Source organism: Xenopus tropicalis, chromosome 6 (assembly GCF_000004195.4).
Source record: "Xenopus tropicalis strain Nigerian chromosome 6, UCB_Xtro_10.0, whole genome shotgun sequence".
In the NCBI taxonomy this organism is placed as follows: Eukaryota; Metazoa; Chordata; class Amphibia; order Anura; family Pipidae; genus Xenopus; species Xenopus tropicalis.
This window is the reverse complement of record NC_030682.2, coordinates 72,861,017-72,876,669: the sequence shown is the minus strand read 5'-3', so window position 1 is coordinate 72,876,669 and position 15,653 is coordinate 72,861,017. Positions and strand designations below refer to the sequence as shown.

At 41.5% G+C, this 15,653-nt stretch overlaps 1 protein-coding gene across 3 annotated transcripts in view; it reads right to left on the bottom strand.

The window, feature by feature from the left end:
• Window positions 1-15,653, bottom strand: part of mtrr (5-methyltetrahydrofolate-homocysteine methyltransferase reductase) — a 206,346-nt gene that overhangs the window by 114,420 nt on the left and 76,273 nt on the right. For all 3 annotated transcript variants that reach the window (XM_031903494.1, XM_018094927.2, XM_031903495.1), the window contains exons 4-5: window positions 9,498-9,615; window positions 8,093-8,441 (exon numbers count right to left, since the gene is read on the bottom strand). In XM_031903494.1, coding sequence (XP_031759354.1) covers window positions 8,093-8,441; window positions 9,498-9,615 — 467 coding nt within the window. The remainder of the gene's footprint in view (window positions 1-8,092; window positions 8,442-9,497; window positions 9,616-15,653) is intronic.

The following is a 15,653-nucleotide window of genomic DNA, read 5'->3' as shown; positions in this document are numbered from 1 at the left end:
ATTCCTCTGCCCCAGCTGTAGGATTTTTTAATTTTGCTTTACAGATATATTGCACAATTTCTCACCTTCTCCCGGGGAGGGTTTTGTATCACATCCCAAACATAATATTGCAGAAGCCTTTTTTGTTTTCATTAACACCTCTTTCTATTTAATTGGGGATTCACATGCTTTTATTCTTCTCGTTTAACTTCTCCTTGATTTCCCCTTTATCAGCAGCAGCAGTGTAAGCCATAGCTGTGAACACATAATATAGAGACCCCATCAGCCTAACTTTGCAGCCAAGAGAAAAAAATGCAATTTACCAATTTAAGGGTATTATTTTTCGGCTTAATATTCTGAGCAGCCTTTATAAATCTTCTAATAAGAGGATGTTCCGCCAAAGCCTTACTTAGGAAGGCAGATAGAGCTGCAATCTGAACCTTAAGTGTAGCTGGAGCGAGATTTTTCTGGAATCCATCATACAAAAAATCCAAAATTACTGATACTGGGGCTGCTTCTGGACTTTTGCTGGAACACCATTTTCTGAAAGAAATCCAGACTCTTTGGTAAATTAAATTTCTCACCTTCTTTCTGCTTTGTAACAGAATCTCAATAACTGGAGAAGAAACTCCCTGTGATTACCTTTCAGTCTCCAGGCTGTGAGACTTGGGGCTGCTGGGTTTGGATGCAGGATTGGACCTTGAGAGAGAAGATTCTCCTTTACTGGGAGATGCCAAGGAGGACTTGTTGGAGGAGATCGGAGTACCAATTTCTCCTGGGCCAGGAGGGAGCATCAAAATTACTTCCGTGGAGCAAAGAGCGATCTTCTTGACCACTCTTGCTATCATGGGAATCGGTGGAAACACATATGCCCGGCTGAACCGGTTGAGCCATAGCATCTACCACCTCTTTCCCCTGTCTGGCTGTTAGAGAGAAAAGCCTCTGATGTTTTGTATTGTATTTTGAGCCCATGAGGTCTATTACTGGGGGACCCCATAAACTGCAGATCTGTAAATATGTTTCCTGATCCAGGCTCCATTCTCCCAGAAGCACAGGCCTGCGGCTTAGAAAATCTGCTTGAACATTGTTGCGTCCTGCAATATGGCGTGCTGACCAACTCTTTAATTTTTTCTCTCCCCAACAAAGAATCTTTTTGATTCTTTCGACTAAATCTCTGCTTCTTGAACCTCCTTGGTGATTTATGCAGTAGACTACAGTCACATTGTTTATATGTATTAGGACCTCGCAACCCTTTATCAGGGATTTGAAAGCAAGCAGAGCCTTCCAAACTGCCTCTAGTTCCAGGGAATTTGATGACAGATGAACCTTTTCGTCTTCCCAAATACCTTGTTTTACAATGTTTCCTAGATGGGCCCCCCAACCCTTTCCACTTGCATCCATTGTGATTAGTATGGGGGGATCTGGAAACATCTGGGCGCCTCTTGAAAGATTTTTTGGATGAAGCCACAAAGTAAGAGAGTCTTTTACCTCTTGGGGCACTCAAAGTTTTTGATGTAGTGACCTCCTTTGATGATCCCAAACCAAATTCATATATCTCTGTAGGTTCTTCGTATGAGCGCCCCCCCCCCCAAGGAACCGCTTCTAAGGCTGCTGAGAAGAGACCTAGAATCTCTAGACCCTGCTTAACCGAGGAAAGTTTTCTTCTCTGAAATTCGTAAATTTTTCTCCTGATTTTTTCTCTTTTCTCTTGAGGAAGGAAGATCTTGCCCTTTACAGTATTCCATAACATACCTAAGAATTTTACTTCTGTCGAGGGATGTAGATTGGACTTTTACCAATTTACTAGCCAGCCTAGTGACTGGAATACACTTAGAAATTGCAATACCCTGGGTCCTTAGGTATGCTGCTACCACAACCAAAACTTTGGTGAATACCCTCGGGGCACTTGATATTCCGAATGGTAAAGCTGTGAACTGGAGGTGTTCTGTACCTGATGGCCTTCTTATGGCTACTCTTAGGAACTTCTGATGACATTCTCTTATGGGAATATGCAGGTATGCATTTTGTAAATCCAGGGTGCACATAACTCTTCCCTGTGAATAGTAAGCAATGTGGATCTTATCGACTCCATCTTGAACTTCTTTTTGTGAATGAATTGATTCAAAAATCTTAAGTCCAAAATGGTTCTGTACTTTGTTTGGTTTTGGAACAAGAAAAATTGGAAAATAAACTCCCAAAAATCTTTCTTCCAGAGGTACCGGAACTAACACCCCCATATCTTGGAATTCCTGGATAGCAGCTTCCATTGCTTGCTCTGCCAGACTTTCCTTAGAAAGATGGGATTCTAAAAATCTTGTTGGAGGAAGCAGACTGAACTCCATGGCATAACCTAATCTTATTAATTGGAGCACCCATTCGTCCGAAGTCCCACTCTCGGACGAACCATCTTAGTCTTCCTCCCACTGGTAAATTGTCATGCCGAAAAGGCCTTCTGCCAGAAGCTAGGGCGCCCCCTTCCTCTTGAGGATTTTCCTCTGGACTGTCCAAAGGTTCTATCTTTAGACATTTGCTAGTTCTCCAGTCTTGTCTATATCCATAAGAGGTCTTAGAGCCTCGAAAAAAGTACACTTAAAAGATCTTTTATCCTGAGGCAGGCTTCTCACTTTATCATCTGACTTTTTCTCCACTAGCATCTCGAGCTCTGATTCAAAGTTTCTCTCCTTCAAAGGGTAAGTTAAGAAGACAATTCTTAGACGCAATATCAGCTCAGATGTGGCGAAAGAGGTCGTTTTGGCTAACATATCAACCAAGGCTAAAGTTAAAAAGTCCGATGCAGACATCAACATGGGAATATCCGATAAAAGATTTTCTCTTGATATTTTCTCTTAAAATTCCCTTCTTTAAGGCCTTCTCCAACTGCATAATCCAAACTTTGAGTGACCGAGCTACTGATGCTGCTGCTATTGCCGGTTTAAACCCAGCTGCGGCTGCAAGGTAAGCCTTCCTTAGAGCGCATTCTGCCTTTCTATTCATAGGGTCCTTGAGACCAGTACTGTCTTCCAAGGGTAAAGTAGTCCTCTTAACTGTTTGGGTTACTGGAGGATCTAGTTTAGGAGTTGTATCCCAGAACTTTGCGTCTTCAACATCAAAGGGGAAAAGTAAATTCAATTTCTTTTGCAAGCCCCATTTTATATCCAATACTGCCCACTGATTTAGAATCTTATTCTTCATCAAATGGAAAAGATGCTTTACGTTTACCTATGTTAGCAAACAATTTACTTTTTATTTGGGAGGCTCAGAAGACTCTTCCAGCCCCATTGTATCTCTGACCGCCGCAATCAAGGCTCCTATGTCATCCACTGGAAAAAATTCCTCAGAATCCGAAATTTCTCCTTCCTCTGAGTCAGAATCAAATTTACACTTTGAGGTTCCTTCCCCAAGGGAAGTATCAGAAGACCAATCTTCATAAAGAGACCCCTCAGCTTTCAGAGATTCTTTAGGCTTCTGCTGACTAAATGATTCAAAGGCTTGAAGCATAAGCCCCTTTCCTCCAAGATACTAACTCATCAGCACCACCTGAGTGGCTTCTCCTTACAGGTACAGCATAACTTTTAACCTTCTAAGGAATTGAATTTAACTTCACAGCCCAAGCAGGAGATTTAAGGTGGCTTTTTTAAATCCTTTTTCCCTTTAGATAGATTCTCTTTGCACTTTACCTTTTCTTTAGATTTCCCCTTCTCCACTTTCTCTGGAGCAGTGTCAGCCATTGCTGAAACAACAATAAAAGAGTGCCTCCGTGTCAGAGATACAAAAAACAATATCTTAAAGCATCATAAAGATGCATACTTACAGGCAGAGATGGAGTGCTTTACTTGCATGGACAGGCAGCAGGAGTAAACCCGGGAGCGGCCATGCACCGCCACAACAGCCAGTTTAAGAACCAGCCTTCTCGCAGCGCGGTGCGAGATAGTGCCATCACCGCCGGTGCCTCCAAGAAATATGCAGCAACTCTGGGACACATGCACAGCGTGCCCTACACTCGGGAAGCACAATTGTTCGATTGGCGACCCATATCAAGCCTTCATGGGCTTCAGTGTAAGGGTACTCCAGTTACCACATTACAGGGGGCACACTCGTCTGAATGACGCCCTGGACTTACGCAGCATCTGGAGGCACGGTCGTCTGACAGGCGCCCAGGCAAAGTACGGTGTAATCCTTCCGGTAGGAAAAAAACACTGAAGGCTGGTGTAGGGTAGAGGGTTTTATGGGAGAAGGGGGCTGAATAATTTATTGGAGAAGGCAGTGTTTTTCCTACCCTAGGTATGACGTCTCTCTAAGTAAGTGCTGCCAAGGGACGTGAGGGAAATATATATATATATACACACATACTCTGCTCAAAAAAAAATAAAGGGAACACTTAAACAACTCAATGTAACTCCAAGTCAATCACAATTCTGTGAAATACAACTGTCCACTTAGGTAGAAACACTGATCAATTTCACATGCTGTTGTGCAAATGGAATAGACAACAGGCTATTAGCAAGACATCCCCAATAAAGGAGATTTTGGTCAAGATTTTGGTTAATTCCAAATTTTTTCTATTGTGTTTGTCAAGCAAAATAAACTTTACTTACACTATATAAATTGTTTTAATCGTATTTTCTTCAGCCTTGGAATTCACAATTGCAGCAAGCAGGCAGGCAGGCACCATTTTGTGGGCACTGTTATCAAAGCAGGCACTGCATCCTGCCAATATCTTATATCTGTGCCAGTATGGGGGGACCTGATGCCCATGTCCATGCACTGGTTACATAATTACATGGGGAGGAGGGAGGGGAAATGTGAGGAAAGCAGCAACATCTACCCTGTTTCCCGAAAATAAGACACTGTCTTATATTTTTTTAAGCTCCAAAATATGCACTAGGTCTTATTTTCAGGGGATGTCTTATTTTTCCATGAAGAATAATACAGTACACATTTATTTTTGAAAAAAAAGGAAATTTATTACTTCTATATGGTACAATAATAACGGTAGTTGTCATCACAGACCAGCATAACCAGACAAACTGTGGATCCAATTTCTTGTTACAACGCTGCCATTGTTTCCATGTACAACAATCTACGGTATGGTACATTTACACATTTATTCAATGACAATCAAGTTATCATCTTCTGGAACCTCATCATAATCCACACCCTGAAGTTCCAGGTCAGTTACTTGTGACTCCATTTCTTTCAGAATCAGTGGACCAAATTTCTCATGTTTAGCAATAGCACTGTCCTTAAATGAGTACTTCTTATCAAGGTAGCTTGTAATGCATGTTCAATGCAACTGTCAGTGATTTTCTCCCATGAATTCTTCACCCAAGTCACAATCTCTTGCACTTTAGGTTTCACAAAGTTTCCACGCTGATTTCTCTCCATTCTATTTTCAATGTAGTCATTAATTTCCATGTGCAAATTGTCCTTGAATGGCTTGTTTATTGCAATATCAAGAGTCTGGAGATAGGCCGTCATTCCTGCGGGAATCGTTACTTGATCTACTTTTCTTTCATGAAGAAATTACTTTATATCTTTAGCACGGTGAGTGCTGGCTGCATCCCAGACTAGCAGACCTCTTTAGCCCCCTCGCATAACAAGTGGCAGTATTAAATCAACCCACTTTCTTATAACTGCTTGTGTGGCCCAGGCTTTTTCAGTTTCAAGAACAAAAATTCCACACGTTCAATCTTTTCCTTCTTGCCCTTAGAAATGATTAGGAGGTGTGATTTTAGTTCCATCCAGACGAATTGCCAAAATACAGGTAACGCGTGCACTTTCGTAAGAAGTGGAGGGAATGTACACTGAGGAGGCACCCCGCTGTTCAATTGTTGTTTGAGATGATTGGCCCATAAACACTGCAGTTTCATCCATAGCAATCATGTTGGAAAGATTGTATTTAGAGAATTTAATATCATCAATAAAGGACTTGAATGCAAGTGCTCGCTTAATAACTTGAGCATCTTCCACAATGTTGTGGATCTTCTTAAAGACAGTTCACTTCGCTGAAGGAAATTATCAAGCCAGTGTTGTGATGCTTTGAAGTCTTCGTGGGCTATGTCAAAGTGGGGTGCCATTGCAAGGGCAAATTCTTGAATCTGAGCCCTATTCACAACCAAAGCCTTTGCTCTCCTGTCAACAACCCATTCACAGATCAGATCCAGCTCAGAAAATAATGGTTGCCGACCTGATCCACACTAGCATTTTTTAGCATTTCCCTTTTCCACTTGTTCAATCAGTTTACCATACTCTGCTCGCCACTTGTGAAGATTTTGGCCCCAAGAATCTTCCACGATTCTCCTCTTGTACTCCACAGAGTAGCTTTTTCTTTTTGTGCTCATGCCTAAGGGTAAAAAAAATGACACTGGGGTATCTGGGTGGGGGGAGGGTGGTCACTTAAAATGACACAGAGGGGATCAGAGGGGGGAATCAAAATGGCACAAGAGAATCGGGGGGGGGGGGAAATTACCATTTTAGTAACCCCTTCTGATCCTCATGTGCCTTTTTCATTGCACCCCTTTGTCACATTTTCATTCTTACCGGTACTGGCCCTCGTCTTCTCCTGCCTTCTCTCCCCTGTGCGCTACCTGCGTGATCTCACTCGCGCCGTCACAGTGTTACAACACATTGAGTGGTGACGTCGCGATGGCGCGAGAGAGACCACACAGGCAGCGCACAGTGGTCGCAGCGCTTAAAGGATTCCATCGGTGGGTGTCTTATTTTCGGGGGGTTGCCTTACTTTCTGAGGGGGGTGAAAAGGGGGGGTGCCTTACTTTCAGAGGAGGCCCTATTTTCGGGGAAACACGGTAAGAAGTTCTGAATTGAAAGTGAAAGTAACTGTAGTGCAAATTACTGTAGTAACTGTAGTAGAGGTGGGGCAGGCAATATATGACTGACAGCTGGGATTTTTAAATGCTTTTAGAATGGGTATGGATGTGGTAATAAAAAAATGGATTTTGGGTTTCTTGTTTAATTTTGTTTACAGGGTAACCCTTTTGAAATAAAAAATAACAAAAGTAGTATAAAGGTGATACCTTTATTGGCTAACTAAGATAACCATAGCAAGCTTTCAGAACATTTTAGTTCCTTTTTCAAGTTGATTACCTTTTAAAAGGACTTTTATTATACAGCTTTTTATGTCTGGGTGACAGGTCCACTTTAAGGCCACTTGTATTTGAATTACACTGTAAGAAAAAGGGCCTTACCGGCTCGGCGCGCCATCCTCCCTCTGTGCCGGCTCCTTCCTAAGTGCGCGCGCGCGCACTTCCGCATTGTTAAAGCGTATGCGCGCTGGCGTGATGACGTCAGTGCGCAATGGCGTGAAATTCAAAGCATTTAAAGGGACTTTTTGCCATTTTTCATTGCCCGTGATAGGATTTGATTCCTGGTCCTTCCTGAGCCTTTGTGCGTTTGTTCTTGTATCCTGATTGTGTTTCCTGTGTTTGACCCGGCTTGTTCCTGACTATTCTGATATCCGTAACCTGACCCCAGCTTGTACTTCGATTCTGATTTCGTCTCATCCTTCTGATTGAATACCCGGTTGACCCTTGCCTATCTGACGTTCCTTGATATCTGCCTGCCTCGACCTAGCTTGCTTGACTATGAACTTGCCTACTCCTTTTGTACCGTGATCTTCGGCCTAACTGACTTTAACAACAGTCGTGCCCCTTTGCTTGCCAGAACTCCTCGCCTTGTTCCTCTCGATAAGTCCAGGTGGCATCTGAGTAGCTGAGGGCTCCTCCCGAAGCCAAAGGCGGTCACACTACTGGTGAAACCGAGCCGAGACAAGGGAACTTGGCATCTGTTCTGGTTTAGGGTGCCGACCGTGACATACACAAATTATAAATTACATAGTAGGTGAGGTTTAAAAAAATAAATAAATCACACACAGCCATGAAGTTTAACTTTTTTTTGTCCGAAAAAGACCCAAAACTGCTACCAGACCCAGAGGATGGTGGTAAAACCATGTTTCTATAATTTGCCTTACAGGGGGGAAAAATATTTCCTGTCTCTACCTCTTTGAGTAAATTATTAATCTAGAACTTTTTGAGATTTAGAATATCAAACTGCAACAATGAGAAGCATAATATTATGTTTTTGGAATTCAACCCACCTGTCCTTCACTTTCAAGAACACACACATCCAGGTATGGAGAAGGTAGAACAGGCACATTCAGGTTACTCTGGGAAAGTAAAGATCCTGAGTGTAAAAGAGAAGGTTTGATAACTCTGTTACTCTCTGACCCAGTGTTTTCAGCTAGTGAATACTTTGGTAACACTGAGTGTTCAAGATTAATTGCTTGAATTCGTAATTCCAGATTTTCAGGTACTTCATCTGTAGCAGGTTTCTCAGTGCTCATGTTTTTCATATGATCAGTATTTTTTTTCTCTGTTCTGGGTATAAATTCGCTGTGCAGTGCAGTCCAAAGCCCTTCAATCCAAGGATCAACAACCAGTTCTAAACTGTAACATATGTAGTCAGATTAGGATGCAGCAACTACAAGAACATCACTGCTAATATTACTTAAATGAAAAAATGAAACATTAATTTTCTTTCACATAAAAAAGCTTTCCTGAAGACTTTACACTCTGAACTCGTGCATGTTTTTATAGCTACAGGTTTGGGACGTGTTATCCAGAATATGCGGGAAAACCCCGGATCCTGCGCAAACAGTCTTTCTGTAATTTGGATCACTACACTTTTAGTCTACTAAAAAATCATTAATAAAGAGAAAAAAAAGAAATTTGTAAAAATATAAATTAGTTGATTAAATGGAGTCTATGGGAGAAGGCCTACCCTTATTTCAAAGCTTTTTAGATAACAGGCTTCTGGATTACATATACAATCTGCATCTGCAAATGTGACTGACATTAAGCAGGCCATAGATATATCATAACAAATTTAAATTGCACACAATTATTAATATCTATGTATTGTGGATGTTTGTCAGTTCAGGAATGAACAGATTTAATATTTCATCTGTCGATACACCACATTGGCCACGGCATCGTGCACAGGTAGAAGGAGAAAAGAAGAGGAGCTTAAGAGAATAGAAGAGGTACACAAATGATCACAACAACTGAGAAGTGGCCATTTCATGTGTGGATCCTCATGCACTTGCCTTTGTTCATTCTGTGGCTGACTGTCCTCGAAGAAAGCCTGATTAGTAGTTTATGGCCACCTTCATAAAATATTGATACTAAAGGCTGTATGGCTATTTGCATTTTTTATGACAATTATTTGAGACATAATTTTTTCTATAATTTTAGGGAAATGCTTTATACAAAAGTGTAAATGACTTATTAAATGCATAATTCAATTTTTGGCACTACTCTTTTTTGTGGTGGGTATATGGAACTCTAATAATTTTATTGTACAGCAGAGAAAGGAGGCAAGAGGGATGTGAATTCAACAAGTACTCTGTTATTATCCTCAAATGCAAATTATAGGGAATCAGTAGCTTTATGGAATTGGCATTATTTTTAAGAAAAAGTATGCAAAGGATACACCAGTCTTACCCTACACAATCATCGGCATAGCCAGTCTCATAAAAATGTTTTGCTCCCAGTTCCTGTAATCTCCAGTCTATGATTTTTCCACCATTGCAAAAGTAAGTATACTCAGAGTCACCTAGGGCTGAAAAAATAAATGTATTAAAGCTGAAATAGTCAAAAAGGATTGCAATATATTATATATATATATATGAACACACGGGCCGCATCACACAGGACGTATGAAGAAGTATCACAAAGACTGACAAGACTGACGTTTTGGATGGGGTATCCCAGCCTTTCTCAAAGTTACAAAACAAACAATGAAGCAAACCTAAATACTAAAGTGTGGCAGAAAACACTGAACTGTGACGTGGAGACGTGACGTGTAAACCCCAGACAAGTACCCACACAGATGTACATGTGTCTACAAAATAGTATCTTCATAAGTAAGTATCTTCATAATCCCAATTCAGAAAAGAGCCCAACACAATGCATTACACTAGATAAATATACAAGATAAAATATACAAAATACCGTATATACTCGAGTATAAGCCGATCCGAATATAAGCCGAGGCACCTAATTTTACCTAAGAAAACTGGAAAAACGTATTGACTCGAGTATAAGCCTAGGGTGGGAAATGCAGCAGCTGCTGCTAAGTTTCAATAATCAAAATAAATATCAATAAAATTATATTAAATGAGTGGGGTATGTGTTTTTAAATATTTAAACAGTAAATTAGCTCTAGTGGAGAAGAGGGTCAACAAAAACAATATGGTATCAATGATGATACCTTAAGAGTACTACCCCCTTAGCTCAATCAGCAACCAAGCTAAAACACAAAGAGTTAAAATCCTTCAAAACTATATATAGTTTATATCGAATATAAAGTGCAATGTCTAGTGCAGAATGGGACAGGTGAGGATGGTAGATGACGATGAATTTGGGAGCGGGCCAGGGCAATGGAGGGTCTGGTTGTGGGTGGCCTAATTTGCACACAAAGGACAGAGGGTACTAGTCTGGAGGGATCCATGGCAGCTGACTCGAGTATAAGCCGAGGGTGACTCTTTCAGCACATTTTGGGTGCTGAAAAACTAGGCTTATACTCAAGTATATACAGTAAGTTCATTTCGTAATGGTTATAGGAGGAAAAAGATGTACGAGTGTCATCCGTATAAATGCATCCGAACACGGGACTAAAATGTCCAAGCCATGTTATTATTATCCTGAATCTGCAATCTCTATTTAAATTATGTAGGAATATATACGTGTAACACAGCAGTTATTACCACCATCATGTGCATGGACATCATGTAAGCAAAGAAAATGGTTAGTGCAAAGAAGTTAGGTCGCATACCAATGGTAATATCCAGTAAAGTCCATCAACAAAATAAAAATCATGCACAAAAAAAGAATAAAAAAATAATAAAGAAAACCGTGTACACCAGAGGGAGTGAAAATCAGCTAGCGCAGGAACCTATATCATCAATTACGTACTAAAGTAAAAATTTGGTATTAACAAATTGTATAATGAATAAAGGAACCACGACATCTCCACAAAACCACCATACCTACCAGAAGGCTGTGAAGAGAGGGATGTCAAGCTGCCATCCGGAGCGCCATTTAAAGGGGACCTGTCACCCTAAGAATAATTCCAGATTGTTTTCAATTGTGTTTGTCAAGCAATATAAACTTTACTTACACCATATAAATTAGTTTAATCTTATTTTCTTCAGCCTTGGAATTCATAGTTGCAGCAAGCAGGCAGGCACCATTTTGTGGACACTGTTATTAAGGCAAGCTTTGTATCCTGTGTATAATCTTATTTCTGTGCCAGTATGGGGGGACCTGATGCCCATGTCCATGTACTGGTTAAAAAATTATATTGTGAGAAGGGAGAGGGAATGTGAGGAGTGAAGTTCTGAGTTGAAAGTGAAAGTAACTACCAGGCCTACCTCTATGCCTAAATACAATGGAGCCCCTGTATGGGACTAGTACGAGAGTGAATTTAAAAAGCCAATTCATCAACACAACAGATTCGTGAACACAATAAATTAAATAATTTAAGTGGGTGCTAGAACATCACCCCTTAGTACAACTAAATTTGAGGGGACAGAAACAGGATGCCTGCAATAGTTGAGAGCCAGAACATGAAATGTATAAAGGAACCAGGAAAAGGAAGCTACTATGTTGTATCAAAAGCGACCTTGGTAACAAACACCCGAAAGTGAAAAGAAAAAATGAGTCAAAACAAAAGTAAAAGTAAATGTTAAAGTGTGCAAAATAAGGTGAAAATTAAGCAATAAATGAAGAAGACAGTCGATCACGTCCCGGGACAAGAAAGATGAAATACAAAATATAGTATATAATCACAGCAACTTATTACGGATCAACTGATCCTTTGCAAGTCCCTTGTGTCAAATCTCAGAAAGTTATTACATAGTAACATAGTAAGTTGGGTTGAAAAAAGACATACGTCCATCAAGTTCAACCATAATGCCTATATATAACCTGCCTAACTACTAGTTGATCCAGAGGAAGGCAAAAAAACCCCATCTGAAGCCTCTCTAATTTGCCGCAGAGGGGAAAAAATTCCTTCCTGACTCCAAGATGGCAATCGGACCAGTCCCTGGATCAACTAGTACTAAGAGCTATCTCCCATAACCCTGTATTCCCTCACTTGCTAAGAATCCATCCAGCCCCTTCTTAAAGTTATATAATGTATCAGCCAGCACGACTGATTCGGGGAGGGAATTCCAGAACTTCACAGCTCTCACTGTAAAAAATCCTTTCCGAATGTTTAAATGGAACCTCCCTTCTTCTAAACGGAGTGGGTGCCCTCGTGTCCGTTGGAAGGACCTACTGGTAAATAAAACATTAGAAAGGTTATTATATGATCCCTTTATATATTTATACATAGTTATCATGTCACCTCTTAAGCGCCTCTTCTCCAGTGTAAACAGCCCCAACTTGGCCAGTCTTTCTTCATAACTGAGACTTTCCATACCCTTTACCAGCTTAGTTGCCCTTCTCTGGACCCTCTCTAACTCAGTAATGTCCCGTTTGAGCACTGGAGACCAAAACTGAACAGCATATTCTAGATGGGGCCTTACCAGCGCTCTGTAAAGGGGAAGAATAACCCCCTCCTCCCGTGAATCTATACCCCTTTTAATACAGCTCAAAACCTTGTTTGCCCTTGCAGCTGCTGCCTGGCATTGCTTGCTACAGCCAAGTTTATTATCTACAAGGACTCCAAGGTCCTTCTCCATTATGGATTTGCCTAGTGCAGTCCCATTAAGGGTATACGGGGCTTGCATGTTTTTACATCCCAGGTGCATGACCTTACATTTATCCACATTAAATCTCATCTGCCACTTAGCTGCCCAGATTGCCAGTTGGTCAAGATCCTGCTGCAGGGATGTCACATCCTGGATAGAATTGACTGGTCTGCAGAGTTTTGTGTCATCTGCAAACACTGATACATTACTCATAATACCCTCCCCTAAGTCATTTATGAACAAATTAAACAAAAGTGGACCCAGTACAGAACCCTGAGGGACCCCACTGAGGACCTTATTCCAAGTAGAGAATGTACCATTAACAACCACCCTCTGTACCCGATCCTGTAGCCAGTTTTCTATCCATGTGCAAACGGCTTCACTAAGACCAATAGACCTTAGCTTAGAAAGCAGTCGTTTGTGGGGAACGGTATCAAATGCTTTGGCAAAATCCAAATAGATGATATCTACTGCATCCCCACTGTCCAGCTTCTTACTTACCTCATCATAAAAAGCAATTAAATTGGTCTGACATGACCTGTCCTTCATAAAGCCATGCTGATTACTGCTCATAATGCCATTCTCCACTACATAATTTTGAATGTGATCCCTTAACAAGCCTTCAAATAACTTGCCCACCACGGATGTCAAACTTACAGGCCTATAATTGCCAGGCTGAGATCTTACTCCCTTTTTAAATATGGGAATGACATTCGCCTTCTTCCAATCCCTAGGTACCATACCTGATGAAAGAGAGTCTGAGAATATCAGAAACAAGGGCCACTGCAATTCTGCCCCTAGCTCTCTCAGTACCCGAGGGTGTATTCCATCTGGCCCAGGTGCCTTGTTTACATTTATCGTGTGTAACCCTTTAAGCACCATATCCTGCGCCAACCACTGTGTAGTTGGAGCTGAGGCAACAGTGCAGCTATTGGGTGGGACTTGGCCCACTGGCTCCTCTACTGTATACACAGAAGAAAAGAACTGGTTAAGCACATCTGCCTTTTCTGTATCCGCTGTAACCATATTGTTATTATAACTCAATGGGGCCACACCCTCAACCTGCATCTTTTTACTATTAATATACTTAAAAAACTTTTTGGGGTTAGTCTTGGCCTCGGCCGCGATGCGCTCCTCATTTTCTATCTTTGCCTTCCGGATTGCTGTTTTACAACACTTGTTATAGTGTTTATAATCATTAAACGCAGCTACTGTCCCCTCTGACTTATATTTCTTAAAAGCTTTCCTTTTTCTCCCTATTAACTTCTTTACCTCAGAGTTAAGCCACATAGGGTGATTCTTAACACTTCTACTTTTTCTTATTAATGGAATAAATTGAGAACAGTAATGATTTAATATAATTTTAAATGACAACCATTTCTGCTCTGTATTTTTATCAGAAAACATAATGCCCCAATCTATGCCCTGAAGCGCTGCCCTTAAGGAGCTAAAATTTGCCTTCCTAAAATTCATTGTCTTTGTTGCCCCCGTGTAAATTTGTTTCCTGCACCAAACATCAAATGAAATAACATTATGGTCACTATTACCCAGGGGTTCAACCACTTGCACATTTGCTATACGTTCTGGGTCATTAGAGATCACTAGATCTAGTATAGCATGGTTCCTGGTTGGCTCCTCAACAACCTGTGACATAAAGTTGTCATGCAGCAAGTTTATAAACTTGTTCCCATTTACTGTCCTGGCAGTACTATTGCCCCAGTCAATATCAGGGTAATTAAAATCCCCCATTATTATCACTTGCCCCAAACTAGCAGCCTTTTCTATTTGCAACAGGAGCTGGGCCTCCTCCTCCTCACTTACATTAGGGGGTCTATAGCATACCCCTACAATTAGTTTGGTAGATTCCTTACTATCTGTGAGAAGCTCAACCCATAAGGATTCAGCTCCCTCTGTTAACCCCATCACTTCCTCCCTAATATTTGCTTTTAATTCCTGCTTAATGAACAGACACACTCCTCCTCCTTTTCTATTGCCCCTGTCCCTCCGAAACAATGTATACCCCCCAATATTAACTGCCCAGTCATGAGACTCATTCAACCAAGTTTCAGCAACTCCAATCACATCATATTTCCGCTCCAACGCCAGTACCTCCAGCTCTCCCATTTTACCAGTCAGACTCCTTGCATTGGTAAACATACATTTAATACTGGTTCCGGCGTGAGAATGACGTGTAAACAACTTATGGGCCTCCCTGCCATTATCAGTATCCCGAAGCAAGTCTCCTCCCCCATTTTCCCTTACTATGCCCACTACCTCATCTATCCTGTCTACCACAGAATTTCCCTCTGCACCCTCCCCCCCCACTCCTAGTTTAAAATCTCCTCCAACCCTCTAGCCATCTTTTCCCCCAAAGCAGCTGCCCCATCATCATTGAGGTGCAGCCCATCCCTGGCAAAGAGCCTGTAGCCGACTGAGAAATCAGCCCAGTTCTGGAGAAACCCAAAGCCCTCCTCCCTACACCAATCTCTCAGCCACGCATTAATCTCCCTAAGCTCCCGCTGCCTTCTTAACGTTGCTCGTGGCACAGGTAATATCTCTGAGAAAATTACCTTGGAAGTCCTCGCCCTCAACTTTGCACCTAGCTTTTTAAAATCGTTCTTGAGGACTTCCCCCCCTCCTCTAACTTTGTCATTGGTACCTATGTGTACCAAGACCGCCGGGTCTTCCCCAGCCCCTCCCAACAATTTGTCCACTCGTTCCACCACATGCCGAACCCTAGCACCAGGCAAGCAACACACAGTTCGGCATGTAGGGTCTTTGCGACAAATTACCCTATCCACCTTTCTAATAATTGAATCCCCTACAACTATAGCCTGCCTTCCCTTCCTAGCACTACTCCCCCCACCTGTATTAGAGGTGCCGGCTCCCAGGGTGCTCTGAG